A 24,929-nucleotide genomic window follows, 5' to 3' on the forward strand; every position below is an offset into this window, starting at 1 on the left:
TTGGCACAGTTTATAAGGACAACGCGGTTAGATATTTTATGCTTACAGGAGACACACCTACCATGGGGGAAAATACACTGGCTGAACATCAAAGGGTTCAAGATTTTGGCCTGCACCTCCCAGACTTCGATAATTAGAGGTGTGGCAATCCTGGGCAAAAATTCACTAGGAGGTGTAAAGCGGAGCAAGGCCGATTCACATGGAAGATGGGCGATGGTAGAACTGCACTGTGGGGTGACTATCTGTGGGATCTGTGGTTCCAACCAAGATGACCCCGAGGTTTTTAATATTCTAGAGAGTGAATTAACCAACTGGCCTACTCCCATCATTATCTGCGGGGATTTAAATATCTCGGCCGATCTTACCAACAAAACCACATATGTAGGGAGGAAACCCCAGGTTTTTAAAGCTTTGAGCTCCATGATCAATTCACATGGACTAGGGGACGTCTGGGGAAATAAAATGCCTAATAATCCAGGGTACACCTATTTTTCATGTTCTATCAAAGGTACACAAAACTAGACTACTTTTTAATGTCTCTGTCAGAGTGGAGGAAAGTGAGCATAAGGAAACTACCCAAAGTAATCTCTGATCATAGTCCTCTTATACTGAGCTATGATAAGGGCATGACGGCAATAAAGCAACCTAGATGGGCCTTTGATAGAAAGTTATTAGTGGATAATGGGTACCTAGAACATATAAGGGGATGGACTGTGGCTTTTTTCGACATGAATCGATATAGCACATCGAGAAATTATGTGTGGGACGCCTATAAAACTGCCCTGAGAGATGAAACAGTGAGCTATGCTGCCAGGCTCAGGAAACAAGAAATGTCAGAGAATGCTAGGATGCTGGGTCTATTGGTAGTTGCTGAGGAGGATCACGGGAACGACATCTTATATGGAAGGGATGGCAAAGGGAGTCAGCATAAAATTATGTCTATCAAGGCAGAGATTAATAAAGTAATGACAAAAAGGGCTGCTAGTGAATATCGGGTCCATAGGTGTAATATGTACGAAACAGGAGAGCAAGCAGGAAGAGCCTTGGCGCTGCGTATCAGACAAAGAGCTAACAAAAACATAATAGCGAGTATACATGAGAACGGTTGTGATTATGGGGAACCAACAGATATCCTGAAAGTATTAAAAAACTTTTATCAGGTACTCTACCAGGAAGAGGGGTTACCAGATGGGTCTAATGGGGAATGGGAGGAAGTAGGCCCTAAACTGAATGAGATTGATAAGGAATTTTTAGAGCACGATGTGTCTATGAATGAGATATATGAGGCACTACAAGAGCTTGCAAATTGTAAGGCAGCGGGGCCAGATAGCATACCGCTGGAAGTCTATAAAAACCTCTCACATGAATTAGCCCCGATACTTTTAGACCTATTTTATGGAATAATATATACTGGCTGTATCCCTGACACATGGAAGAAGACTAATATTGTCGTATTTCATAAAAAAGGTAAACCCAAAGAAAACCCTGGGTCATACAGACCGATTTCCTTGATAAATTCAGACATTAAGGTCTATGCCAAGATCCTGGTCAAGAGGCTGGGGAGGGTCATTGGCGGTCTTGTCTCCCCTTGGCAGCATGGATTCATCCCAGGCCGCGGAACAACTGACCACATAAGACGTGCCATCACTATGTTTGATTTCCATGCGGCCTCGGGGGGGGCAGATGGCCATGATCCTCCTTGACGCCGAAAAGGCTTTCGATCGAGTAAGGTGGGAATACATGTGGGGAGTGCTGGTCCGGATACTATGTGTAGCCAGCCAACAGCTAGGATACAGATAATGGGGGAGTGTTCGGAGAAGATAGTCATTACAAGGGGGACATGTCAGGGGGATGTCCCTGCTCATCCTTACTGTTCGCGCTATACATAGACCCACTGATCCGGCAGCTATTGGCATGCAGGGAAATAAAGCCGATAACAATTAATGGGTTTGACACAAAACTTTTGGCCTACGCGGACAATTTAGCAGTAATTACCCCTGAACCCGCTTTGGCAATGCTAGCAATTGTTGAGATTACCAGGAAGTTCGGTGAAAACTCAGGATACCGATTGAATGAGGGTAAAACTCAGATAATTTGTACCAACAATATTGTTAAAACGGATGTCAGATATGTCGAGTCTGCAACCTATCTTGGAGTTCTAACTAATACAGCTATTGAATCAATTATAGGAGACAATTTTACACCACTATTAAAAACTATCGCCACAGACCTTAAAAGAATTGACGTACTACACTTATCCCTAATTGGTAGAGCAAATGTTCTAAAAATGACGATGTTCCCAAAGATTTTGTATAACCTCCGAGCAATACAGTTTTTTATTGAGGAAGCCATGTTAAAATCAATGGAAGCAATTTTCATGAATTTCTTGTGGCAATATGGCAAGACTAGGAGGTCTATGAAATTCATGTCCTTACCTCAGGAACAGTGCGGGCTGGGTATTCCTAATCTAAGATATTACCATTGGACCTGCTTGATTTCCCAGATGGCGGTACTATATGATCCATCTACTGGAGGGGCCGACACGCCCATAAGAAGGCAAAGTCCACCATCAATATATGAGCTACTGCTTGGTAGGAAGGTGTTTGGGGTACTATTAAGGAAAACTGAGCGGTGCTATTTCAGGAAGACTAGATATAAGGTTATGCGTAGTGCCTGGGAGGTGTGGAAATCGGTACAAATGTTATGTGCAATTCCGAAAATCAATTATCATACACCGTTGTGGCAGTCTGGGACCTTTACGCAAATTAGCAGGGATGGTATGTGGAGACATTGGGAACAGTTGGGTATTAGAACTGTAGGAGATGTTATGCAGGACAACGCAGTGCTCAGCTTTGATTTAATGCAACAGAGATTTGGCATAACTGATAATCAAAGGTTTAAATATATACAGGTATCTCAGACACTAAAGGCCGTGAGACCTCAGATATCTCTGGTGAACAGGAGTATCCTACTGGACTACCTCTTAAAGGGAGGTAGTAGGATGAGAATAATCTAGGGGATCCTAATGAGTGGGCTACAGGACGACATTGAGAAATGCGAGGTCTACTGGGCCCAGAAACTGGGCAATCCAGATGTGGATCTGGATAAGGCGTTGCACCTGGACAAAAAAATACTCTGGTCCTCCAATTTAAGGGCCCAACACTACAAAACGCTATTCAATCTATATTACACACCGGATAAATTGTTTAAGTGGGGCAAAAGGGATGACAGTAACTGCCCAAGGTGCCAGGAAGGACCAGCCAACTTATTACACATGTTTTATGATTGTGAAAAACTGAAACCAATTTTTAGGGAAATAGGAATATTCTTGGAAGAAGTATTAGTTCAGAAGATCGAAATATCTCCTACACTAATGATACTTGGCTGTGACAGTAGGCTGAAGCTCCAGAAAGATGCTGAAGCTTTTGTGTTTATATGTACATCAGTCCTGCGGATCCTTATATCTTCAGGCTGGAAGGACACATCAGCACCGTCCATGCCAGTATGGTTGACGAGGCTTCTTGGGATACATAACATCGAGTCTTCTCTATATGAGGGTAAGGGATGGAGAACACGGGAGATGGGTCTAAAGATCTGGGCTCCATTAAATAACTGGAGGAACCAACACATTTTATTTAAAAATTGACGCTAATTGCGGGACTTATTGTAATCTATTGTATGCACCGAGTGCAAATGATATTATAGCATGAAAATGAAAGATATATGTAATGGATTTCTTTTTTGTAAAAAAAAAAAAGAAAAAAAAAGGGTAAAGATCTGGGCCCCATTAAATAACTGGAGGAACCAACAAATTTAATTTAAAAATTGACGCTAATTGCGGGACTTATTGTATCTATTGTATGCACCGAGTGCAAATGATATTATAGCAAGAAAATTTAAGATATATATATTGGATTTTCTTTTTTGTAAAAAAAAAAAGAAAAAAAAAGGGAAAGAAAGCCATGTGGTAAGTAAAAGACTAAGACATTAAAAGATTCAAAAGAAAGTTTAAAGGTGAAGAAGGGGTAGCATCAGGTGCGGAGGAGAGGAAAATGCAGCAGAAACTAAACATGCATTACAAGGAAAATATCTAACATGGGCCAGGAAGTTGTGCTTATACATAAAGGCAGAAGTATCAGCCTGTTTCTGCTATCACATTGTTCACTCAATGACTTTGCAGAGATGGAAATACAAATTGTTAAGCCCAGGGACTGCCTGAGGGCAGGTAGAATGATAAAATGCCACAAAAGCATGAACCCTGAATAATCCATTCACAACTTCTTCCGCCAACTGTTGCAGAATGCGCGTCTCGGGAGTCAGCAGAAATCACAGCTAGGGAGAAAGAAGAGAAACAGAAGCCAACAACAGCACAATAGAATGAAAGAAAAACAGGTACCAGAGCTAGTTGCAGCTTTGAGATGGATGGAGGAAAGGATGCACCCGGGTCTGACTGGTAAGGACATTCCTCATGGACAAAACCTTTTGTGCGAGAATTTGATTTAACAAGTGAATTTCATTGGGTTCTAAGGATTGGTTAATTCATGAAGGTATGGTAATAAACTAGACAGTTGAATGGAGTGTTGCTTAAAAGAAGCAAGGGTCTTATTTACAAGCCCCTTGCGCTGCCGGTGCATCATGTTTTCCCATATTAAAAGTAATGCACCAGCAACACAAGGGGGTTGTAAATAAGTCCATGAGTCTGGATGGTGTTTCTTAGAGGTTGTACTGAGTATTACCTGGGATAAGTCAAAAACTATTATGATCGTTGTGTACCGAGTGGACCATTGTTGGAGAGTGTGAAGACTAATTACATCTTGTGAGGGTCATGACATTTGAAGTGACCAGTGGTTATGTCTAGGGGTTAGGTAGCTAATATAATAAAAAGGTGAGGTCTAAGAAGGGTGCTTGCCATTGGAAAGTATAGGGTGGTCGTATCTTTGGGGATCTTTGTATCATGAGAAGTAACAAAAATTGGGCCACTAGAGAAGTTTAAAATGTGCGGGCTTAATCGGAAGAGGAAATTAGTTGCAGTGTGATGTTTGAGTTTTTGTCTGAAGTGGTCCTTATAATGGTTAGATATTGGGGTTACATAGGAGTAGTAGTAAGAGGAGTAGTTGCACTCTGGAAGTGGTAATGAATGGTTTAGTATTTTTGGTATTGGTCATAACTCTGGAGGAGCACTGTAAAAGATGAGGCATGTGATGTGAATGAGTGTGTGTGATTTGGGTTGTAGTTATCTCATAAATGGGAGAAATTATGATATTTGGAATCATAACTTTCTTGAAACAGGTAAAACTGCCTTCAGCATGGGCAGGGTTTACAGTTAGGTTTAATTTTGGAAGATGGTGTTACAGATGGAGTGTGTCCTCATCAGTTACAAATGTTTAAAGAAATAAAAATGCTGATTTAACCCTTATAGGATCAATTCTACCTTGAACAGTATTTAATTTATATTCAACACTGAAAAAGATTTCCTTATGTTAACCGATTTCCATCTCTTTAAGACTGATGTATTGTAGATCTTCCTTTATTTTTTGTTCACACATCTTTTATCGTGTCAGGATTTCCACAATCTATCTCAGGATGTTTTATGTTTTTGAAATGCATTTGTCATCTAATAATAATTCTAAGTAGCATCACCTTTCTTAACATTACCACAGCCTGGTCTGATTCCCCTCTCTCTATGGCAAGAATAGCCTAACAGGCACGTGTTGTACTTTTGTAGGCAGATTTCTTCCATTAATTTCCTTAAATATGTGTTTCACATTAAATGAAAGATCTTGCAAGATGGCACCTTGCTATTCATGTCCATCTGCCTTCTCACATCAGACCATGTCCCAAATTAATACAGAGATCATGGGGCTATATATATTAACGTAGAAAGAAAAGTGCCAAAGCCTTCTGGGGTGATCAAAACTGGTTTGTGGATTGAGATGGCTAAATACGTCTCAACTCACAGAAATCCATCTTTCTTGAATTTTTTGTGAGTCTGTCAAAGTCCTTCCCCCATTGCCTGTTTTGTACTTGTTGGTAATTTGGTGGTTCAAGCTGAGGGAGAACCCGTGCTTGCCAGGGGAAATTAATTTCCAGCAAAGATAGTTCTCCAGTGAGGATATTGTTGTCAGGCTCAAATGGGCGAAGTGATTCCTGCGACTTCATTTTAGGGATTGCTGTTCGTCAAATACATTTATTGAGATCACTTATTGAAGGGAATACCCATAGAGCAAAGCATTATGAAAATCATGCCTCAACAAATATCAGCGTATATCAGGGGCAGCGACATGCTTACGTTTGAATTAAAGGTTTAATGGAATCTACTTTACCAGCATTCTAAGTTTATATCTGAGTTTATAAATCAAAGGAAGGTGCCTATTCTGGTGAACCACTGTTGAAGGCAAGAGATATTTTAAGCCACAGGTCTAAATTGTAAATCCAATTTACATATATATCTAGTATTGTGCATTCTCTCACCCAATCTGCATGTTCAAGAGCTTTTTTCATGGAGGAATTCCCCCCGGATCCTGCCGCCCTCCCCTCACTCCCCCACCCCACCCACACACACACACACACACACACACACACAACACACAGAAATAAAAGCAATGAGATCTAAGAAGGCTACATTAAAATTTCACTGAGGAGAAAAGACAATTTAATTTCCAATCTCTGAAGGTAGATTAGAAGTATCTTCTCTTATAAGCGACTGACTGGGTTAAGGGTGTTCACTTTAGAATTGTTTAAACTGATACTAAACTTTCCAAATTCATTTTATAATTCTTTTTCACATTTTAGTTTTTTTGGGGGAGACTTGTCTTTTATTGGTGGAGGGGAATGAGAAGTTAGAAACTCAGTGGCCTCCTGATCACCTCCTATGTTGTGAATTCAAATATACTACATAAGGAAAAAGGTATCTCAAATATGGATTTGAATTATTGTGGTGCCTGCTAGAGAATAATGTGAAATTAGATAGATGCTAAGCATTAGGATCAACTATTAATGTACTTTAATCAGGACGTCATTGTTCACTACATAATTTCTGTCATAACGGGCTGTGGTAATCAAACTTGAGTCCATTAATGAACATTCAGGGAACAGGATGGTGGCTGTTTAGGTCGCAATTTATGGTTATAACCTGGAGACGATGCCCTGGTTGTTATACCCTCTGGAGTGCATCTTTATCCCTTTATATCGCCCACAAATATCAAACAGGTTGAGTAAGCTGCATGCACATTTTACACCCATGACCACTTTGGGACGTTGCAGGTCCGTCAGGGAGCTATATGACAGCTTCCTACTATTCATGCACTTTTGCTTCCCTGAGCCTGTACAGTGGTGAGTATCTCATAATCTTAAGGTAATAACCCCTAGAATTACATTTTTGGGTGGTCCTTCACCACTGCTGAAACCAGTGGCGGCTAGTAGATTTTGAAAGTAGTGAGGCATTATATAAAACACAGAATTTGCCTGTTCTTACAAGCACAGCAAAGGAGCGCCTAAAGGAGGCTCTGTGATTCTTCCTACTGAGAATGATTTTGAAAATGGAGTAAAGTGATTCATTTTCAAGCACAATTTCTAGAATAAATTGACACAAGTTATCTTTTGTATGTGCATTTCCAAAGGAAAGATACAGAAAGTATGATGAGCCTAATTGCGAGACAAGGGAAAACTATGGGAACTTGTTTTGCGTGGTCATGAGATGTAGGAGAATGGGGGTTCCTCCTCTTGGAATTTGGGGCCCTAACACCCAGTGGGTGTCTTGCTTCATCATAGGGCAGCTCCTCCTCAGGTGGAGGCTGCAATGCCTGATGGGCTCCCTCTGAGGGGCTCTTTGGTGTCGTGTGGGTGAGGGGCCTAACCAGTGTAGATGAGTGTAGATGAGTGAGTGGAGGTGTGTAACCTGAAGGAAAGAAAGATTCAAGCTGCAAAACAATTTTAATCAATAGGTCTCCCAACCTGATTAAAAGAGACAATGGCGCATGTCTGAGGCTATGTCTCAGGGAGGGTGCTCTATTGTGTGGTCAACATGTTTCTCACCTAGTAGACAATCAATCTGGTGGTGATTCGCCAGGACCGTATAAAATCAAATCTATCTACACATATGGTGTAAACTACCTCTTTAAACCAGCCTAACACATACTCTGAGTAGTACTTGATAGAACATGACCAACCTGGCGAAGGAATAAAAACAAATATTAAGATCTGAGACTTCAAGATAAAGAAAACACTTGTGTTCCCTCTGTGACAAGCTCACAGCACATTGTGGTGAAGGCTAAAAACATACACAACATGAGTGCCGTATGGGTGACTCTCACAGACCTTTTATCATGAAAATGACACAGGTTCGTTCTTTCTGCAACCATGGTGGTGTTCCACCATATGTGTCTGTGTAATTTTCATGATAAAAGGTCTGTGAGAGTCACCCATGTCCGGCATCCACAGTTCCTATTCTGCTTTGGAAGGACCTCTGGCGATTCCTGCAGTGACTAATCCTGCACCGCTCTGTACATGCAGAACTAGAAATTCAAATGTACAACCTTGAGTTGGGAAGCCCTGCATCAACACGTCCAGTGGAATGATTCTGTGCCAACAGCCATTGCACTGATGCTCTGTCACCAAACACCCTAGACCCACATGTTCTACACCCACAATTCCTCTGTCCACAGACCCTGCACTACCACATTCTATTGAAACATCCTGTGTCTACAGTTAGTGCACTAAGGTGCTGCACTCACATGTTCAGCACTAACCTAAAAACATCTACGGCACATAGTCTGAATTAATAATACATTTTCTGAGCCACATGAATAGTGTTTTGGGATCTGCCTCTGTGTATATTTAGGCAACTTCTGCTTACCTTGATACAGGCCCCTAAATCTTAGTTTACAGACCTATTAAATTCCTGTGAGTTTGGTAGCAGAGCGGTGTTGTAGGTCTTGGCCTAGAATGCTTAACTCAGAGCTTATAGTCAGATAGCAGACTTCCCAGCAGATAACTCCTGAGTATTCTTTGTTCGCAGTTTGTGATTAGACCACAGATTGGCCTAAGATCTAAGATGACCTTAGGCAGTGGTGTAGTGACCCCCCCTCATCCCCCCCTGCTTCTCACAGCTTAAGCAGGGTGGTGTTGACAATTATAGTTATTTATGACTCTGTCCTTCCTGGCTCTTCCCTGCAGACAAAAGATATTTTAAAAAATCAAAAGTAAATGAAAAGGATAAACAACACAGTGACCAGGAGTGAACCACAGCAAAGAATTTAAGAGAAAAGAGAGGGAATGAAAGTAAGAGTGGGAGAGAGGTTTGGAAGGGAAGAGAAAAAGGAAGGACATATAAAAAATAAGGAAGGGACTGTGGATGAATGCAAGGATAAAAGGGCTGATGGATGGAAGGGCAAAACAATATATACATGAAAGAAAGTGTCTGTAATTATAAAAGGCTAGATGAATGGGCTGATGGAAAGGTGAAAGGATGATTGATAAAAGGAGGGTGAATTGGTGTGTGGATGAAAATGGATAGATGAAAGAATGGGTAATAATATGGAGGAATGGTTCGAAGTGTGAGTAGAAGGATGGATGCCAGACTGTAATGATGGATGGAATGGTGAAAAGATAGATGTATGGAAACATGAAAACATGGATAGATGGATGGATGCATTACAGGCTAAAAATATGGAGAAATAGATGGACAGAAGGCTCGATTAAGGGACCTCATCTAGAGTGGGTAGAGTTTACCTGCTTTACTCACCTGACGGAGTTCGAGGCATGGATCAAAATGGGGGGTATTTTAATTTTCTGGCTACTCCCTTGTCCTCAAGTAACAGCACATTATGTTTTGGGACATAGGAGTAAGTTCTGCAGTGGTATCTTGTTAACCTCTCTTTCGAATGCCCCACCCAAAAAAAACAGATTTTGTGGGTGGGGAGGGGATTTTATTTGAACCTGGCTCCCTAGAGCATTGTCTTAGTTCGATACCTTTGTGAAATCACTCAATTGCAGACCTCTCCCCAGAGTGCAGTACACAGCTACACTAATAAGCCCCAAAAAGTTGAGAACTAGTAAAGCTGGGGTTGGCTAGCCAGAGACAATCTTCCTACTACACACCACAAGCTTAGAGTGAAAGTAATAGTGCATTTGAAAGTTATTGTCCAAAAAGTGCACCTGTGGGTGCAGCATAATACGTGCTCCAGAAAAAGTGTAAGCTAAACATCCCTCTAGGGCCCGCTTTAGGGGAGCGTGGCTGGTGTGTCTGCACTGGCCTCGGAGGGAGCTAGGGGGTGGGAGCGCAGGTGTTCCTGTGTTTAGTAATAACTTATTATTTAAAAGCAACTGCTGCAGAGTTCCTTGTTCTTCCGGCATTCAGGTACCAATAAAAATGTCAAGATAACTCTAGTGATTAATGTTCCTGCTAGAGAGAAAGAGAGAGAGAGATCCAAGTTTTGTCTAGTGCAGTATTGACTAGCCATAAAGTAGTGCAGAGGGCTAGTATGCCCGCTGCAAAGAACAGATATTTTTAGGGCTCGCCCCTCGTGATGCACTGCACAGAAGTGCTCACGCAGGGCAAAAGCCCTTTGTCTGGGGTCTGAAAACGGACCCTGGAATCGCACGCGTTCGTGCATGTGTGATTCCTTTTGGGTTCCGCTATTGGCCTTTGTGTGCCTGTATTTTTAAAACAGAGCACGCAGTAGGCCAAAGGCGGGCATATTGCTCCACCTATGGCCTATTGGTGTCAGTTACGCGCACACAAAGCCCATATGTTTTCAATTATAGTGCCCAGACGGGGGCGCGATCATTGAAAACATATGCTTCAGAGTGGCGCACACACCACTCGCGGGCGTAGGTTTTTTTTTTTTTTACAATAGCGATCGATTTTGCGATCGCTTAAAGTGCTGCTTGTTTATTATTCCAGGTAGATCTGCAAGCAATCTGTATCCTCGTGCTGCTAGGGCCTTTCTGTGTTGCCGACAGAATTGAAGTCAATATGTTGCAGAATGGCCTGCAGTAAACATTTCTCATGCATACCCCTCTAGCTAGGGTGACCAGGGCTCTCGAATTTACCAGGACAGTCCCGTTTTCCCACGAGGACTGGTCAGACATCCTGACACATTTCATTTAAAACATGTCCTGGTTTTTACAGAGAGTAAGTAAGTAAGTAAATTTATTATGTATAATTAATTAAAACCAGTACATTCGTTACATTTAAAACAATTTCTTAAAATATGATAAGAATATAGTCTGTGTAATCGTCTTTGTTGAAAGGCATGCGGTGAGAGACCGAGGGTAGTTGTCGGACAGTATTCCCTGAGCCAGGGCAGGCTAGACTTTTGTGGCCCAAAGTTCGTCAATTAGGTCCCAGAGCCAGAAGTTGCTGCCAGTTGTAAGTTTTGCAGGCTTTGCTCTATCGTAGTCAGAAATTTGATGTATCTACAGTTCAGTTTTATATTTACGGGGTTCAAGCATGCAAGCACAGCCTCCCTTCGCGTGCTGGTCCCTATCTGCTTGAACTGGTCCCTTAATAGCTGTCGACGGACTTGTCGGAACTCTTCACAGAGACAGGTCATGTGTAGTATGTCTCCGGTTGTTAGATTGCAGAGCGGACAGACTTCATGGCCATTGCTCCTGAGCCATGGTGGTTGATGCTCTCTGCTGGGCAGGATCCCTAATCTATATTTCAAAAACTTCAGTTTTGTAATTTTTGGGTAGCCCTGGCTGAAGTAAGATTGTGGTGTCAGGGATTTATACGTGTTTAATGTCATCCACGCATGGTTTCTTTTTGCAAAAGCGGCCTTATCCTCTATAAGGGATATAGTTTTTACGTTTTTCCAAACCACTTTTTTAAAGGGGTTTTGCCCCAGTTGCATGTCCCAGAGTGCGGTTGCCTTGACAGCCCCCAGAGCTGCCTTCAAGTAGGAGCGTGCCTGGGATTACAGAGAGCTGGGTGCTTTAATCCTCTTAAATACCACTGTCTGCATGATGAGGAAACTCCGTGCATCGGAAGAGTTAACCACGGACTGTTGTGATGCAGCAAGAGATGGCATGGTCGGTGAAAATGTGAGAGTGCATCACATTTTAACTAATGTGCAAGCTCGCGTGACCCCGTCTTGCACAATCACACCGTAGACATAAGTTAACTCTACTGATGCAACAAAACAGTATTTAGGAGGAGTGAGTTATGTGAATCTCAACCCCGCTGACGCCCAACAGCAACTCATATGTTGGCTTATCCAGCCTGGCTTTTGTAATTTTCTTTGTAGCATCATTGGCTTTGTTTTTAATAAGTTAAAAAAGGAAAGACTGCAAGTTCCAGGATTCAACACAACCCAGACAATGCTCTACTCCTGTGGCATAGAACAACTTGAAATATCCTTTATTCCTTCCAAGAGTTAGACCACACTTTGTGATTTCGAAGAAAGCCCACAGCCTTGGACTGTTATCCTCCTCGTGGTCCGTGCCTTCCTGTGCGAGTGAAAGATGTCACTAAATCCCCTCTGTGTCCACGAGTAACCACATCTAGTCCTACTTCTATGTCTGGGCCCGGTCCCGGTTTTTGGCTTTGACAATATAGCCACCCTATCTCTAGCTGTGCTGGTAGTAGGAGGCAGGCATCCCTCTTCCTGCACAGCTGCCTTTTTTATGTGGATAGCTGAGTGGATTAGCAAAGCCAGCCTTTACTAGCGCTTTAAAAAAAATAAGGAATATATTTGAGAGAAGGACTATGGAGAGATTAGGGTCCCTTTTGGTGGGTGATAGGGAGGGAATCCAAGGAGGAGGTCATGTGGGGGGGTGGGCCAAAAAAGATTGTCACACCGGGTGTCACCAGCGTTAAAAGGTGGCCCTGCCTCCCTGCTGGATGCAGCGCAGTCAGACCTAAACTTGCCACGGTGTAGCGCTTATCAATGACATGGCAGAGGGGGCTCAGAACTGGACAATTCTGCACACTTCCACACAATTCCTGCAAGCTCTCAAGTTTCCCTTTCCATCCGTGAGCAGCACTGCCAGACCACGTTTTCACCTTACATTCTGAGAGTCATAGTTGTGTTCATCCTATTAGGACTGCATGTCTGAGTGTAAAACAACAAATGTACCACTCAAGCGTGGATCGGGTATATTTGAGGGCACTGGCCCCACCACACCACAGCAAAAAAAAAAAAAATATGGGAAATAAGCACACCAAAATGTGGAAGATGTGATAATCAAAAATATCATAAGGCACAAATTGAAAAGAGAGTCGGCAAATTGCACAGTCAGAATAGGGAGGTTAGTGGTCCGTTAGGTTGGTATGGAAGATAGCGGGAGTGGAAGAAGTGGGGGGGTTGGAGGGGATGGGGGCTGAGGGTGGACAAGGGAAGGGGGGTGCAAGGAGGAGTGAAGGTGGTAAACAGGGAAGGGGAGGTGACGAGGAGGAAGGGCGAGTAAGGCTGAAAAAGGGAGGGCGGGTGCATCTAGGGTCAGACAGATGTGGCCGGTGGGAGAGAACGGATAGGGATTAGGGTCCCCAGGACTTATTGAGGAGATGTAGTTTGAGTTCTTTTTTGAAGCTAGCGTAGGAAGGGTTGCAGTGAAGGTCAGTTGGAAGGGCATTCCAAATGCAAGGTGCGTTGCCGGAAAAGGATTGTGACTGGGTGTTTTTCTTTTTTAGAAGGGGGGGGATAAGAAGGAGGGTGTTAGTACTTCTCAAGGAACAGGAGCAACCGGCTTTAGTGAGTTTGTTAGCGAGGTAGATCGGTGTGTTCTGATGGAGAATTTTGTGTGTAATGCAGGCTGTTTTGTAAGTTGACCTACCTTCAATGGGGAGCCATTTAAGGGTTTTAAGGGCAGGGGGGATGTGGTTGAATCGCTTGCAGTCTGAGGTAAGCCTAGCTGCAAGGTAGAGCACAGATTTAAGAGGTGCTAGGTGGATCTTGGGAATTCCGGTGAGAATGGCATTACCATAGTCGATGCGAAAAAGAACAAGGATTTAGACTGCTAGTTTGAAATCATCGATAGGGATGAAGGGCTTGATTTTCTTAAGGTGGCGGAGAGTGAAGAGGGATCCTTTGGCAGAATTGTTGATGTGTACCTTGAGGGTTAGGAGGTTGTCAAGGGATATCCCTAGTGATTTGACTGAGGAGGACAAAGATAAGGAGCAGATGAGGGCATTAAGGTCAGAGATCCAATTCTGAATGGGGAGCTGGTTATTTTTAGGGGTAAAAAGAATAATTTCAGTTTTTTTAGGGTTGAGTTTGAGGTGGTTAGTGTGGAACCAGGCTTGAATCTTGATGAGAGTGTTGTTGAGGTGAAGGATGTCAGCATGAGTTTTAATCTTATAATAGAGTTGGGTGCCGTCGGCGTAGAGATGGTAGTTGATCCCGGCTTGTTTAAGAATGAGTGTGAGGGGTTCCACGAAAAGGTTAAAGAGAGAGGGAGAGAGGATGGATCCTTGCGGAACTCCTAAGGAGATGGAGGTAGCGTTAGATAGGCAATTTTGGATTTTGATTTGTTGAGAACGGTGTTGTAGGTATGAGACGAACCATTTGTGTGTCGTACCATTCAGGCCGAATCGATCTCTAAGAACATTGAGTAGAGCAGAGTGGTTAACAGTATCAAACGCTGCAGAGAGATCAAGGAGGATCAGAAGGCTAGATTCACCATTGTCGAGTGAGTGGTGGATGTCGTCAACAATGTTTAGCATGGCGGTTTCAGTGCTGCATCCTTTCCTAAAGCCAGATTGGAAGGGGTCTAGTAAGTTAAAGTGTTCAATGTGTCTATCTAGTTGGAGAAGGACACATTTTTCCAGGGCTTTAGAAAGAAGGGGAAGGTTGGAGATGGGACGAAGGTTATTGAGGTCGTTTGGGTCTGCCAGAGGATTTTTGATAATGGGGGTGATTTGGCCAAGTTGCAATGAAGTGGGGACGTAGCCGGTGGCAAGGGAGCTGTTGATAATAGAGGTCCAGGAAGGGGTGATGATGTGTTTGAGGTTTTGGACAAGTTTGGAGGGGAGACGGTCTTTGGTGTGGGAGGAAGGCTTGAGTTTGGTAATGATGTTGAAGACGTCTCTTTCAGTGACTGTCTGGAAGTTAAGCCATGCAGCATTGTTTTTAGGATGAGAATTAGAATGATAGGAGTCCAGGAAATTGGAGGGCAAGGGGGGTTGAGGGAGATTAGAGTTATGATGGGCAGTAGTGGGTGTGGGGGAAGTATTGATAGAGGGTGGGATATTAAGAGAGTTGTTCGAATTGGTGGTAGGGTTCGCAGTAGAGAGGAAGGATTGCTCAATTAATTTTGTCTGAAAAAAAGAGAGCCATTTCTTCACATATAGTCGTCGAGGCCAGAGGGACAGGGGGAGCGGAGCGGAAGCGGTTTGATTGTGCACAAAGTTGAATAGTTTTCTTGGCCTATTCTGAGCTCGATCTAGTTGTGACCTGAAGAAGGAAGTTTTTTATCTAAAGATGTGTTTTTTGTAGGACGATCTAGCAAGTCTGAGGCGGGCCAGGTTAGAAGGAGAAGGGTGCTGTCTCCATAATCTTTCAGTCAGTCTGAGTCTGCCTCTTTCATTATTAAGATCTGTGTTAAACCATGATTTGGAGGGGATAAATCTTTGTTTTTTGAGTTTGAGAAGGGCTAGAAGGTCAAGGGTAGCAGTGACAGCTTTGTTATATTGTTCAGTAAGTTCATTCGTGTTAAGGGAGGGAGGGATAGCGAGAAGTTGGGCATGAAGTTTGGATTCAAGTAAGTCGGGAGGGATATGACTGAGATTTCTGATCAGTTTCATGGGTTTAATAGTTTTGGTAGGAGGGGGGGAGGCGGAGATAGTTATGGAGAATAGGGTGAGGTGATGGTCGGACCAGTCAATGGGAATGATGTTAGATAGGAGGGCTAGATCCTTGCTGGTAATGATAGCGTCAAGGTTGGCTCCTTTGGAGTTTAGCCCCTCTAAACCCGATCTCCACATCTTCTTAGACAAACATGTCTATATGTGTATTCGACTCCCCTCCGTCCCCCTACTTACACAAGTGTGTACAGGATGCCCTGTTGCCACCAGCATCCTTGGTGCCAGTTGTTTATAAAGTGAAATGCCCCATGGCTCTCAGAATTGCAATCTTGTAGATGGGTCATGAAAGAAACGGGTACATTTGGAAGGGGAATTATTGCTCACATTCTACGACATATTACATATACTTATATATTTTATGCAGGATATTACATGGAAACAGTTCCGAAAAGATTAATTGAGGAGAAACGCTTTACAGAAAAGTGTACATTTTTCCTAACCTGGTCCAGCACCTCCCTGTTCTCTTGCTTCCATACACTTAATTTCTCTTTCACTTTAATGGCAACATAGTTTGAAGCCCCCCCCCCACCCCTCTCAGTGACATAGCTAGGGGGTATCTTTTGGGGGGGTGGCGGGTGAGGTGAGTAATTTGCACTAGTTGAGTGTTTTTCTTTTTTTTTACCTCGTCGTTGTCTGTAAACATCCCCACCGCCCGCTCTTACCTGCACCGGTCTTTAGTGGACGGCAAAAGCAGGAACCGCCCCAGTACTGCAGAAAGCTATAGCTACGCCTTTGCCCTTCACAACTCATCACAGAGCTTTGTGGGTGTTTGAGGCTTTCTCATCCCACCCCATCCTGTGATGAAGTAGAAAAGGTGTACCCTCGCTGACTGACACCAGCTGGGGAAGGACAGGCTGAACCCTAAAGTGCCCGGCCTGTATTCAATTAGCAAGGCTTCTGTACATCATTGAGGGGTGTGGTTCTACACTAAAGGAGACCACAGAGAGTCAGGGCTGACAGCATACAAGCCCTGCGAAATATGCGACAGCTGGCACATGTAGCTCACATGCCATTCAAAAGTACTGTGATTGCCTGACTCTTAGGATTAGTGAGTGCCAGATAGACATGAACAGAACAGGGGCCCAGTTGGTGCAGTAAAATAAGAGAGGCAGGAGGCAGAAAATTAGGAGAGCGTAGGCCTGATGCTCCATTTTACCCACCGACCATGGTTGACACTGTTGGAAGAAGAGACAAACATCCACACACATCTGCTGCCTACCTCGAGTCCGCAGGAAGGTCTCGCCCTTCAGGTACTGGACAGTGAAATCAAGGATGTCTGCTTTCTCCATCCTCGGATTAAGGAGTCTCTGTGAAAGGAGGCAGAATACACAAAAACACACACTTTATTTCTGCTCTAAATCAAGAACAATCACTCTTAAAATAAAACCAACTCCATCCTTTCTGAAGGCACCCTCTATTTGAGGAACCTGAGTTTCTTAATTTCTTTCCTCATAGATCCTGAAGACATGTAAGTAACTGAACCTGATAAAAAAAGCTGAAGGTGCATTGTAATCTCATATCGGCACACCTAAGCCTGACTTACAAACACGTTGGGCCTAATTCCGATGTCGGGCGGACACCGTTGCGATTTGGAACTGCCCAACCTGAGATTGGCGGTTCCGACTGCCGTATTGCAAGGTGAAAGCCCATAGGGTGGTGACAAACATCCATTTGTCAATGGTAGCTGGTGCGGCGGCCAGGAAAAGCCTGCCGCACATGTTCCAGTGCATGGAGGCTTAGGGGCACCATAGGTGTCCCCAGGCGTGATAGTGGAGTGCCAGGGGGGAAAGGGAACCCTGCTAGGATCCCATAAAGACACTTTCAGACTGCCTTTTCATGTCCGAAATTCTGATATGAAAAGGCTGTCAAAAAGTGTCATCATAATCTCGACAGAGGAGCCAAGGCTGGCTCTTCCGTCATTCAAGGGATTAGGGTATTTTCCGATGCACCAACAGGCTCCTTTAGCCCCTCGGAAGTGCTGAAGACGGCCCTTCCGCCCGATGCCTCTGCCCACCACATCATAATGCGGCAGGTGGACCGCAATGTCAGATGTTGTGGGCCCTAAAATGACATCGTTATGAGCCCCTTTGTGTCAGGGTTATGTTACTTTCGCAAACCTTTTGCAAAGTGTTCAGTTGGGATTTACTATTCAGCCTAAAATGCGATTTGTGATGGATAGTAAAACTTGCACAATGCAAGGTTGCGCCTTACGGTACGTTGTTTGATGGGGCATTCCATGGGTGGTGCCTAGATGTTCCCATGCATCCACTCATGGGTTTTGAATCAAATCCATGTCTACAAAGAACTGTAGATCAGGCTTTGTGCTACAATCCTACTTGTCTTCGAGGCAGTCGCAACAAGGAGAAATATTTTCATTTCTCCTTGGTTTTCTCACTTTGCAGGTATGCTGCTTTGTACAGCACACATGCAAAGTGGGAAAAGCATGAAAGCATAGCTTTTGTACTGGAGGGGGCCCCTTATTAGTCTATAACCTCTGCTGCAGACAATGCAAACAACCTTGTATCATGGCACACGGATAGGATGACTGTGTTGGGTCATTGCTGTCTAAAGTAAATCAGCGCAGGGAAAGAGCGGGAACAGCGCCGCTTCTTGTAGATGTGGTGCTGCTCTCCCCCTTTCACGCAGCAGAGCAACTTTACCTGCTGCCCTGCAGTGTGTGACTTCTTGGTAATTTAGGGTCTAAATATTGTGAACCCGGTAGATGATTTATTTTGGAGTGTTTTTAACAAACGATTTTTGTTTGAAGTGTGAGAAAGCCAAATAAGGCTTGCAGTGCAGTATAAAAAAAGAAGAAAGCGGGCATTCTAAATGTGACAGAAATAAAACTAAGAAGACAGTAAATACTCAGATTTTTAAAAGGAAAAATGGAACAGTAGGCATAGGGCAAGAACCTTTATTTAACAATGTAAGTTGCAGCTTGGTGTTACTTTTAAGTATAATCATTGCAGGAAATTGTATACAGTGGTGGGAGAGGTGTGGTGCCGCGGCCAGGGCGACTGACGCTGGAATCTGGGGATCAGGGTTCGATCCCCGGCTCCGGCAGCAGGTTAGCCCAGCACCATGTGACTCTGGGCAATAGCTCGCTTAATCTTCCCGATGGCTACGGGTGATTGTGCGCTTTACAAATGTGGATTATTTATTTATTAATTTATTTAGGAAGACAGGTGCTCCATGACATGGGTGCAGCACAGGCTATGAAAGGCAGTGACATTAAGGTGTCCTATTACAATATTGACGATTTAATAATGAGTTGCTCTTATATAGACACCATAAAATTGACTACCAACATATTATCAAGGTAAGTGGATTTAAAGTGAAGAATAATAAATCAGCACTTTCTTATATATAGATACATTAATAGTTCATATTGTGGACTCAATATATGCACGGGACAATAATAGGGAGCTCTAAATTGTGACATAACACCAACTCTAGCATTGTTTTATGATAGTCTTGGGGGCAATCTCTCTATGGTGCATAACAGCCCGAAGTGCCACCCTTTGCAAGGCATCCTTCTGTCAAGTATTGTCTAACCAGGGCCCATAGTCACTGGGCATTGATTGAATGATATGGAGGAAATTCCTCTTCAGATGTAGTAAGTGCAATATAAATACAATTGCTATACAATATAAAATATAACATACAATAACCATAACACTTAGTGGTTGGACAGTGGCCAGTAGTTCATAAAGACTTTATAATAATTTCCCTATACTGATTGACACTCTCATACTCACATATGATAAAACTGCTATGGGTCCTGCCCATCATCCAGTACTGTACCAGTCCAGAGCAATAAACCGGCCATCAGACTGAACAGGCACGGAATACGTAAAGAGATCTGTCACATGCCACTGGCCAATGGTAGACTTTAATTTAGTTCAGTACTGCGGGTCACTGATAGTTATGTGCTATTACCACCTTTTGATATCTCACAATGATAGTCTGATTTGGGATGTGTTCTTCCAAGCGAGACCTGCTCAGGACCATAAACTTTAAATAAAATATCTCACAACGGACGACCCAGTGCAGTAACCAAATAAGTGCACTATGAATACAAGAAATATCATAAAATGACCTGCAGATCTGCTGGCTTACTGCCTGTCTCTTAGACTTTTTCATCCATCACACTACACACCGTGTCCCATAACACAATAACCGTACCTCATTGATCATCACACAAGACATGGAAACACATCCCACACAGGATCAAAATAAAGATAACACCCTTCCAACCCCACACCCCACATGGTATTGTGTGCTACCCATGTAGGCAAATGCTTCAGCACCCTACATCAGAATAGTAAGTGCTATACATATGTTCCAATACCAGAGATGTTTTAAGACTTGGGCAGAGTGAGCTCTGTTCTGGTGAGTGTCTTGCCCTGGTGACTTCGAATAATTCTTAAGCAGAGTGTAATAGTCTCTCACACATTACCCATATTCAAAAGAAATTAATGGAAAATTTGAAGAGAAATCTTGGGTTTTATGTTTCATTCTTTCAGATCAAAGCAGGACCCCACATATTCATATGTCACAGAGATTATTTGCAGTAATATTAGTGAGCAGCTGCTGTTTCAATATCAAAAACACACCTCACTTTCCTTAAATATTAGATGTAAACACAGAATATGGGCTGGTGTGCCTGTCCACTGTCAGTGGCCTGGTCGGAGAAGGCATGAAAGAGCTGAAAATGGATCATAAATTCAAAGCTGTTCCGAACAGGGGCCCCAAAAATATGTTTGGGACAGGGCTCCCAAAATCTGTAAGATGTCCCTGTCCAATACGAAGGAATGTTGACAGAGGCTACATTACAAGATGGGAGGCAATTGTACACTGTGTGCTGAAAGGCCAACATTTGCCTCGACTACTTAGACTGCATCTTTGAATTTTAACTGGGGCCCATCGGTTTCAATGCACCAGGCACTGGATAAGAGAAGCAAAGGCAAATATATTACAAAAGGACAACCATCTTTTTCGAAGATCACACAGAAAGCAGACAAAAGAAAATTGACTCAACAATATACATTGACAAAATGTAAACTTTTAAAGGGTAGGCACAAAATGGCCCATAGGAGAGCAAAATCTACCTGGCACATGTGCATTTCATATAAGCTGCCACGGGTGGTGGCCCAAACAAGTTTAAATTGCTGATTTATTTAACAAATAGAGTGCTTATTCCTGCAGGATATAGTCCTGGGTGGGATCTCCTCTCTAGCTCCCCATCTCTGCCATTCCCTTTTTCAGCTTCCAAGCAATTAATATCACAATTTCGAGCCCTTATTTGAATCCCCCCTTTCATCATTCAAGATGACCATGGACATTGGCAGTACCAGTGTGCCCAAATGTACTAAACATAAGCCAAGTCCTATTGTCTATTGAAGTATAGTAGCTATGCTGCAAGATGCAGAAAATGTTACAGGTAGGTCAGTCCCACCAAGAAGCATTACTATTGTGTTAGAACATGGGAATGCAGGGCACTCCATTGAATACAATGGAGTGCTCCGGGCATTGATGGGCCGGTAGAAGCCTGCAGAGCAACATTCCAATGCTGTTTTTGTTCACAGCTGCTGCTGTGAACAAAGGCCTCTCGGAGCCCAAGGGGATCTAAAGCCCTCGGGCTCCAAGAGCCCTTTATTTTTAGTAATTAGAACCTTCTGCCCTCTAGGGGTGGAATGTTCTAATAGCCTTAGAGTCCTCCTAGCGGGCTCAGCTGGCAATTATAGGGCCGCTAACTTTTTAAAGGCCCGAGCAGAGCGGGCCTTTAATGGCAGATAGAGCCCGCATGGTCAGGCTCTAAGGCTATATAAGAACATTGGAATGCTGAGAGCTCCATTGAAGACAATGGAGTGCTCCGGTCTTCTAATGGCTGGTAGAGGCCCGGAGTATCAACATTTCAATGTTTGTTCATAGCAACAGCTGTGAATAAAGCCCTCACAGAGCCCGAGGGTATTAGAACCCCCTTGAGCTCCTTTGGGCCTTTGTTTTAAAAAATTAGAACATTCTGTCGTCTTCGGGTGGAATGTTCTAATAGCCTTAGAGACCTCCGTAGCAGACTCTACTGGACATTAAAGGCCCACTCCCTTGTTTAAGCCTCTGGCTTGGGCCTTTAATGCCAGAGCAGACCTTTAAATGCCGGTAGAGCCCGCTATTGCGGGCTCTAAGGCTATACTAAATATGGCAGACATGCATAGAGATGCAGATCATTTTACACTAATGGTAGGTCAGTCCAGCCGATAAGTGCTTGTATTGCCTCATTGAAGGTATGCCAACTATGCTGAGAGGAGCAGATAATGCCCCACTAAAGGAAGGTTGGTCATGCTAAAAGTGCTCTGTAAGGGTGTATAACGTTTTAATAATGCAAGTCAAGTCTATCATAAATCTGAGTTATGGGCATCTGCACGGATATTGTGGCTCACAAGGATTTCCTATGTTTACATCTTCACATAACTTTCCTTGCCAAACTGGCAATATTTCCTCATGAATGTTAGTGGCGCTGAAAATGGACACTTTGTTGTGTCACAAGTTAACTTTAAAACTCCAATCACATGTTCTTGAAACAACTTTAAAAAGGCCCAAATGACATAAAAAAACATATTCAGAAAACTTTGAAAATTAGAGTTAGGATCCATTTGCAAACCCCTACAACTGGTCCATTAAAGGTCACAAAGTCATAATGACAAATGCTTGTATTGTCCCACTAAAGGTGCAGCTGTAAATGGAGACGTGTTTACATTGCTTCATTAACCAAGCTAATGCATTAATAAGAAGAACCACCAATCTCCACCTCATAGCGCATGTGCATAGGACGCCCTCCTTGACCAAGAGGCCGTTCACATGTGGACACGATGCCTGTGCTGTCTCTGCCAGGATGAAGGGAGGAACAGGAAGCATGTGCCTCTTTGTAGGATGGATGGAAACTAGCTGCAGCTCCTCCACAAGAGTGGAGGAGCATTGCTCCGCCTTCTGCGAGTGCAGTAGGCAAACACACAAAAATAAAATAGCCTAATAAAGCCATTTGATTGTAACCAGCTCGCACTGTGTACAGCGCAAGTGTGAGGCAGGGGACGGGGCTGTCCCTTTCTATGGCCATGTCGGATTGGCTGGCTGGCTGGCTACCTACTGCCAGCCCGTCATGCGCTCTGTAGACCCAGCAATCCCCCGACTGTGCTGGTACAGGTCTACAGCCTCAAAATGAGCGCTGGTTTAGCCTGCTACCACCAATCCTGGAGCCGCTCTCATGCTGATGAGATCAGCCCCAAGATTGGTTGATTTGCATTCCACCAAGCAGGAAGAGAGTCCTTACATTCCTGTTCATAGAACGCGGCGAGAAATGTGGCATGGCATATATGGTGAGTTTGGTGCTATCATGCTTCACCATATTTTTTCAACGGTAGCCGCCACTAATGTAAATGCACGAGTTTGCTTGTATAGTAGAACCTGAGCCCCCACCCCCACCCCTTACTTGCTTGTCGCCCCAGGAGGGTTGGCTGGTGATTAGCAGTCGAAGGAGCAGCAGAGATTTCAAGTTAACCGCATGTGTGCGGGCGGAATTCCGCTCGCACGCTGAGATTTGCGGAACCGCATGTTACGTGACGAGCTGGGCTCGTCATGAGCGTGCGAGGAGGCTACCTCATGACGAGCCCAACTCGTCATGAGCGTGGAAGGGGTTAAAATAGGTGATAATAAACGCTTTCTCCTGACCAGCAATTGTAAGACAGTAGACCCATAGCAAATGAACATACTGGACTTGAAGTAAGAATAAAAGTGCACGTTTTTTTAATCCTGTACACGCAAAGAAAGATTTATAAAAGGGCCCTCGATTTAGTCTGAAGGAGAGAATAGAATAGTGAAAAACATTATCAGAGAACATGCCGAGAAGCTGATTGTTTCAGTTTCTTAAAGCAACCATTGCGCCAACTTGGTAGGAGAGAATGGGAGCCCCAAGGATACAGCTCTACATTTACTGTGGTTGGGTATAGATTTGTTTTAGGAAATTATGTTAAACTGTTATTATTACTATCAATAATGCTATGTTAATATGAACAGAAACTGTATGTTTGACAGTACTAGCAATACAAACAAGCACTGGCGTTGCCAATAGGTCTCGCAGTAGGAAAGTTGGAGCTATTGGTTTTGTAAATGACAAAGCCCTTTAATTTTTTAAAAAGAAAACAAAAATAAAAGGCATTGTTATTTGCAATAGCTCCAACTTTCCTACTGCGAGACCTATTGGCAACGGCAGTGCTTGTTCTCTCTTGTGGTACAGGATGAATTCATGGAAAGAAATTGTGAATTGGAGCACCTCCATCGTAGCAAAATGTCAAAAATAAAACTCAGGAGATTAACAACATCCACGAAACCAACAGAGTCCTGAAAACTGTCTGAGCCCTCAGCTCATCCGGCCTCTGAGGCGTTAAATCAGATTTTGGGGAAAAACCTTGCAAGGAAAAACACCACATAGGAAAACAGTAGCACATAATAACACAATCCTGTGTATCAAAGAACAGTACACATGAATACAATAACCTCATGTAAGGAAAACCATAGTGCATAATCCCCAAATCCTGTAGGTTAAATAACACTACACATGAATACAATTTAATATGAGGGAGGTTGGGGGTCGTGGCTTGCGCAGCCATCATGGCGGGAGTGCTCTAAGTGAGCTATGCTATTTGCCCCGTTTATCCGGTGATTATTCTATGATGAGCCCTGCTGTGTGCCCGCAGAGTCCCTTCCCGTGCTTCCTGACTGCCCTGCTGTGCCTGAAGGAGAAGGCACCACTGCGAACAGCATTGTGGCAGGTCTGGGGGCCCAATCTACAATGGCTGGGAGTTAGGATACGGCCCGAGAGGCAAGGCTGCTGGCGCTAAGCTGCTGACATCCGGTGCTGGGGGGTGAGGAGGTGGAGCCGATTCCCGGCTGCAAACTGCAGAGTGGTGATCTAGTGGGCCATGGACTGTGATGCCCTGTGGTGCCGTGACACCCCTGCCAGCCCCCATGAAGCTGCGGGGTGGTGCGATAAGCGTGGTGGGAGCCAAGTGTGGAGCATTCGGACGCGCTGTGCTTCTACCCTCTAGTACAAACTGCCCGAGGGGCCTGA

At 43.7% G+C, this 24,929-nt stretch overlaps 1 protein-coding gene across 1 annotated transcript in view; it reads right to left on the reverse strand.

Moving 5' to 3' along the window:
- The window catches only part of LOC144799655 (transcription factor HES-7.1-like), a 59,400-nt gene that overhangs the window by 7,604 nt on the left and 26,867 nt on the right, over nt 1-24,929 (reverse strand). The window contains exon 3 of the mRNA XM_078671109.1: nt 17,025-17,112. Coding sequence (XP_078527235.1) covers nt 17,025-17,112 — 88 coding nt within the window. The remainder of the gene's footprint in view (nt 1-17,024; nt 17,113-24,929) is intronic.

This window comes from Lissotriton helveticus, chromosome 12, assembly GCF_964261635.1.
Source record: "Lissotriton helveticus chromosome 12, aLisHel1.1, whole genome shotgun sequence".
NCBI lineage: Eukaryota > Metazoa > Chordata > Amphibia > Caudata > Salamandridae > Lissotriton > Lissotriton helveticus.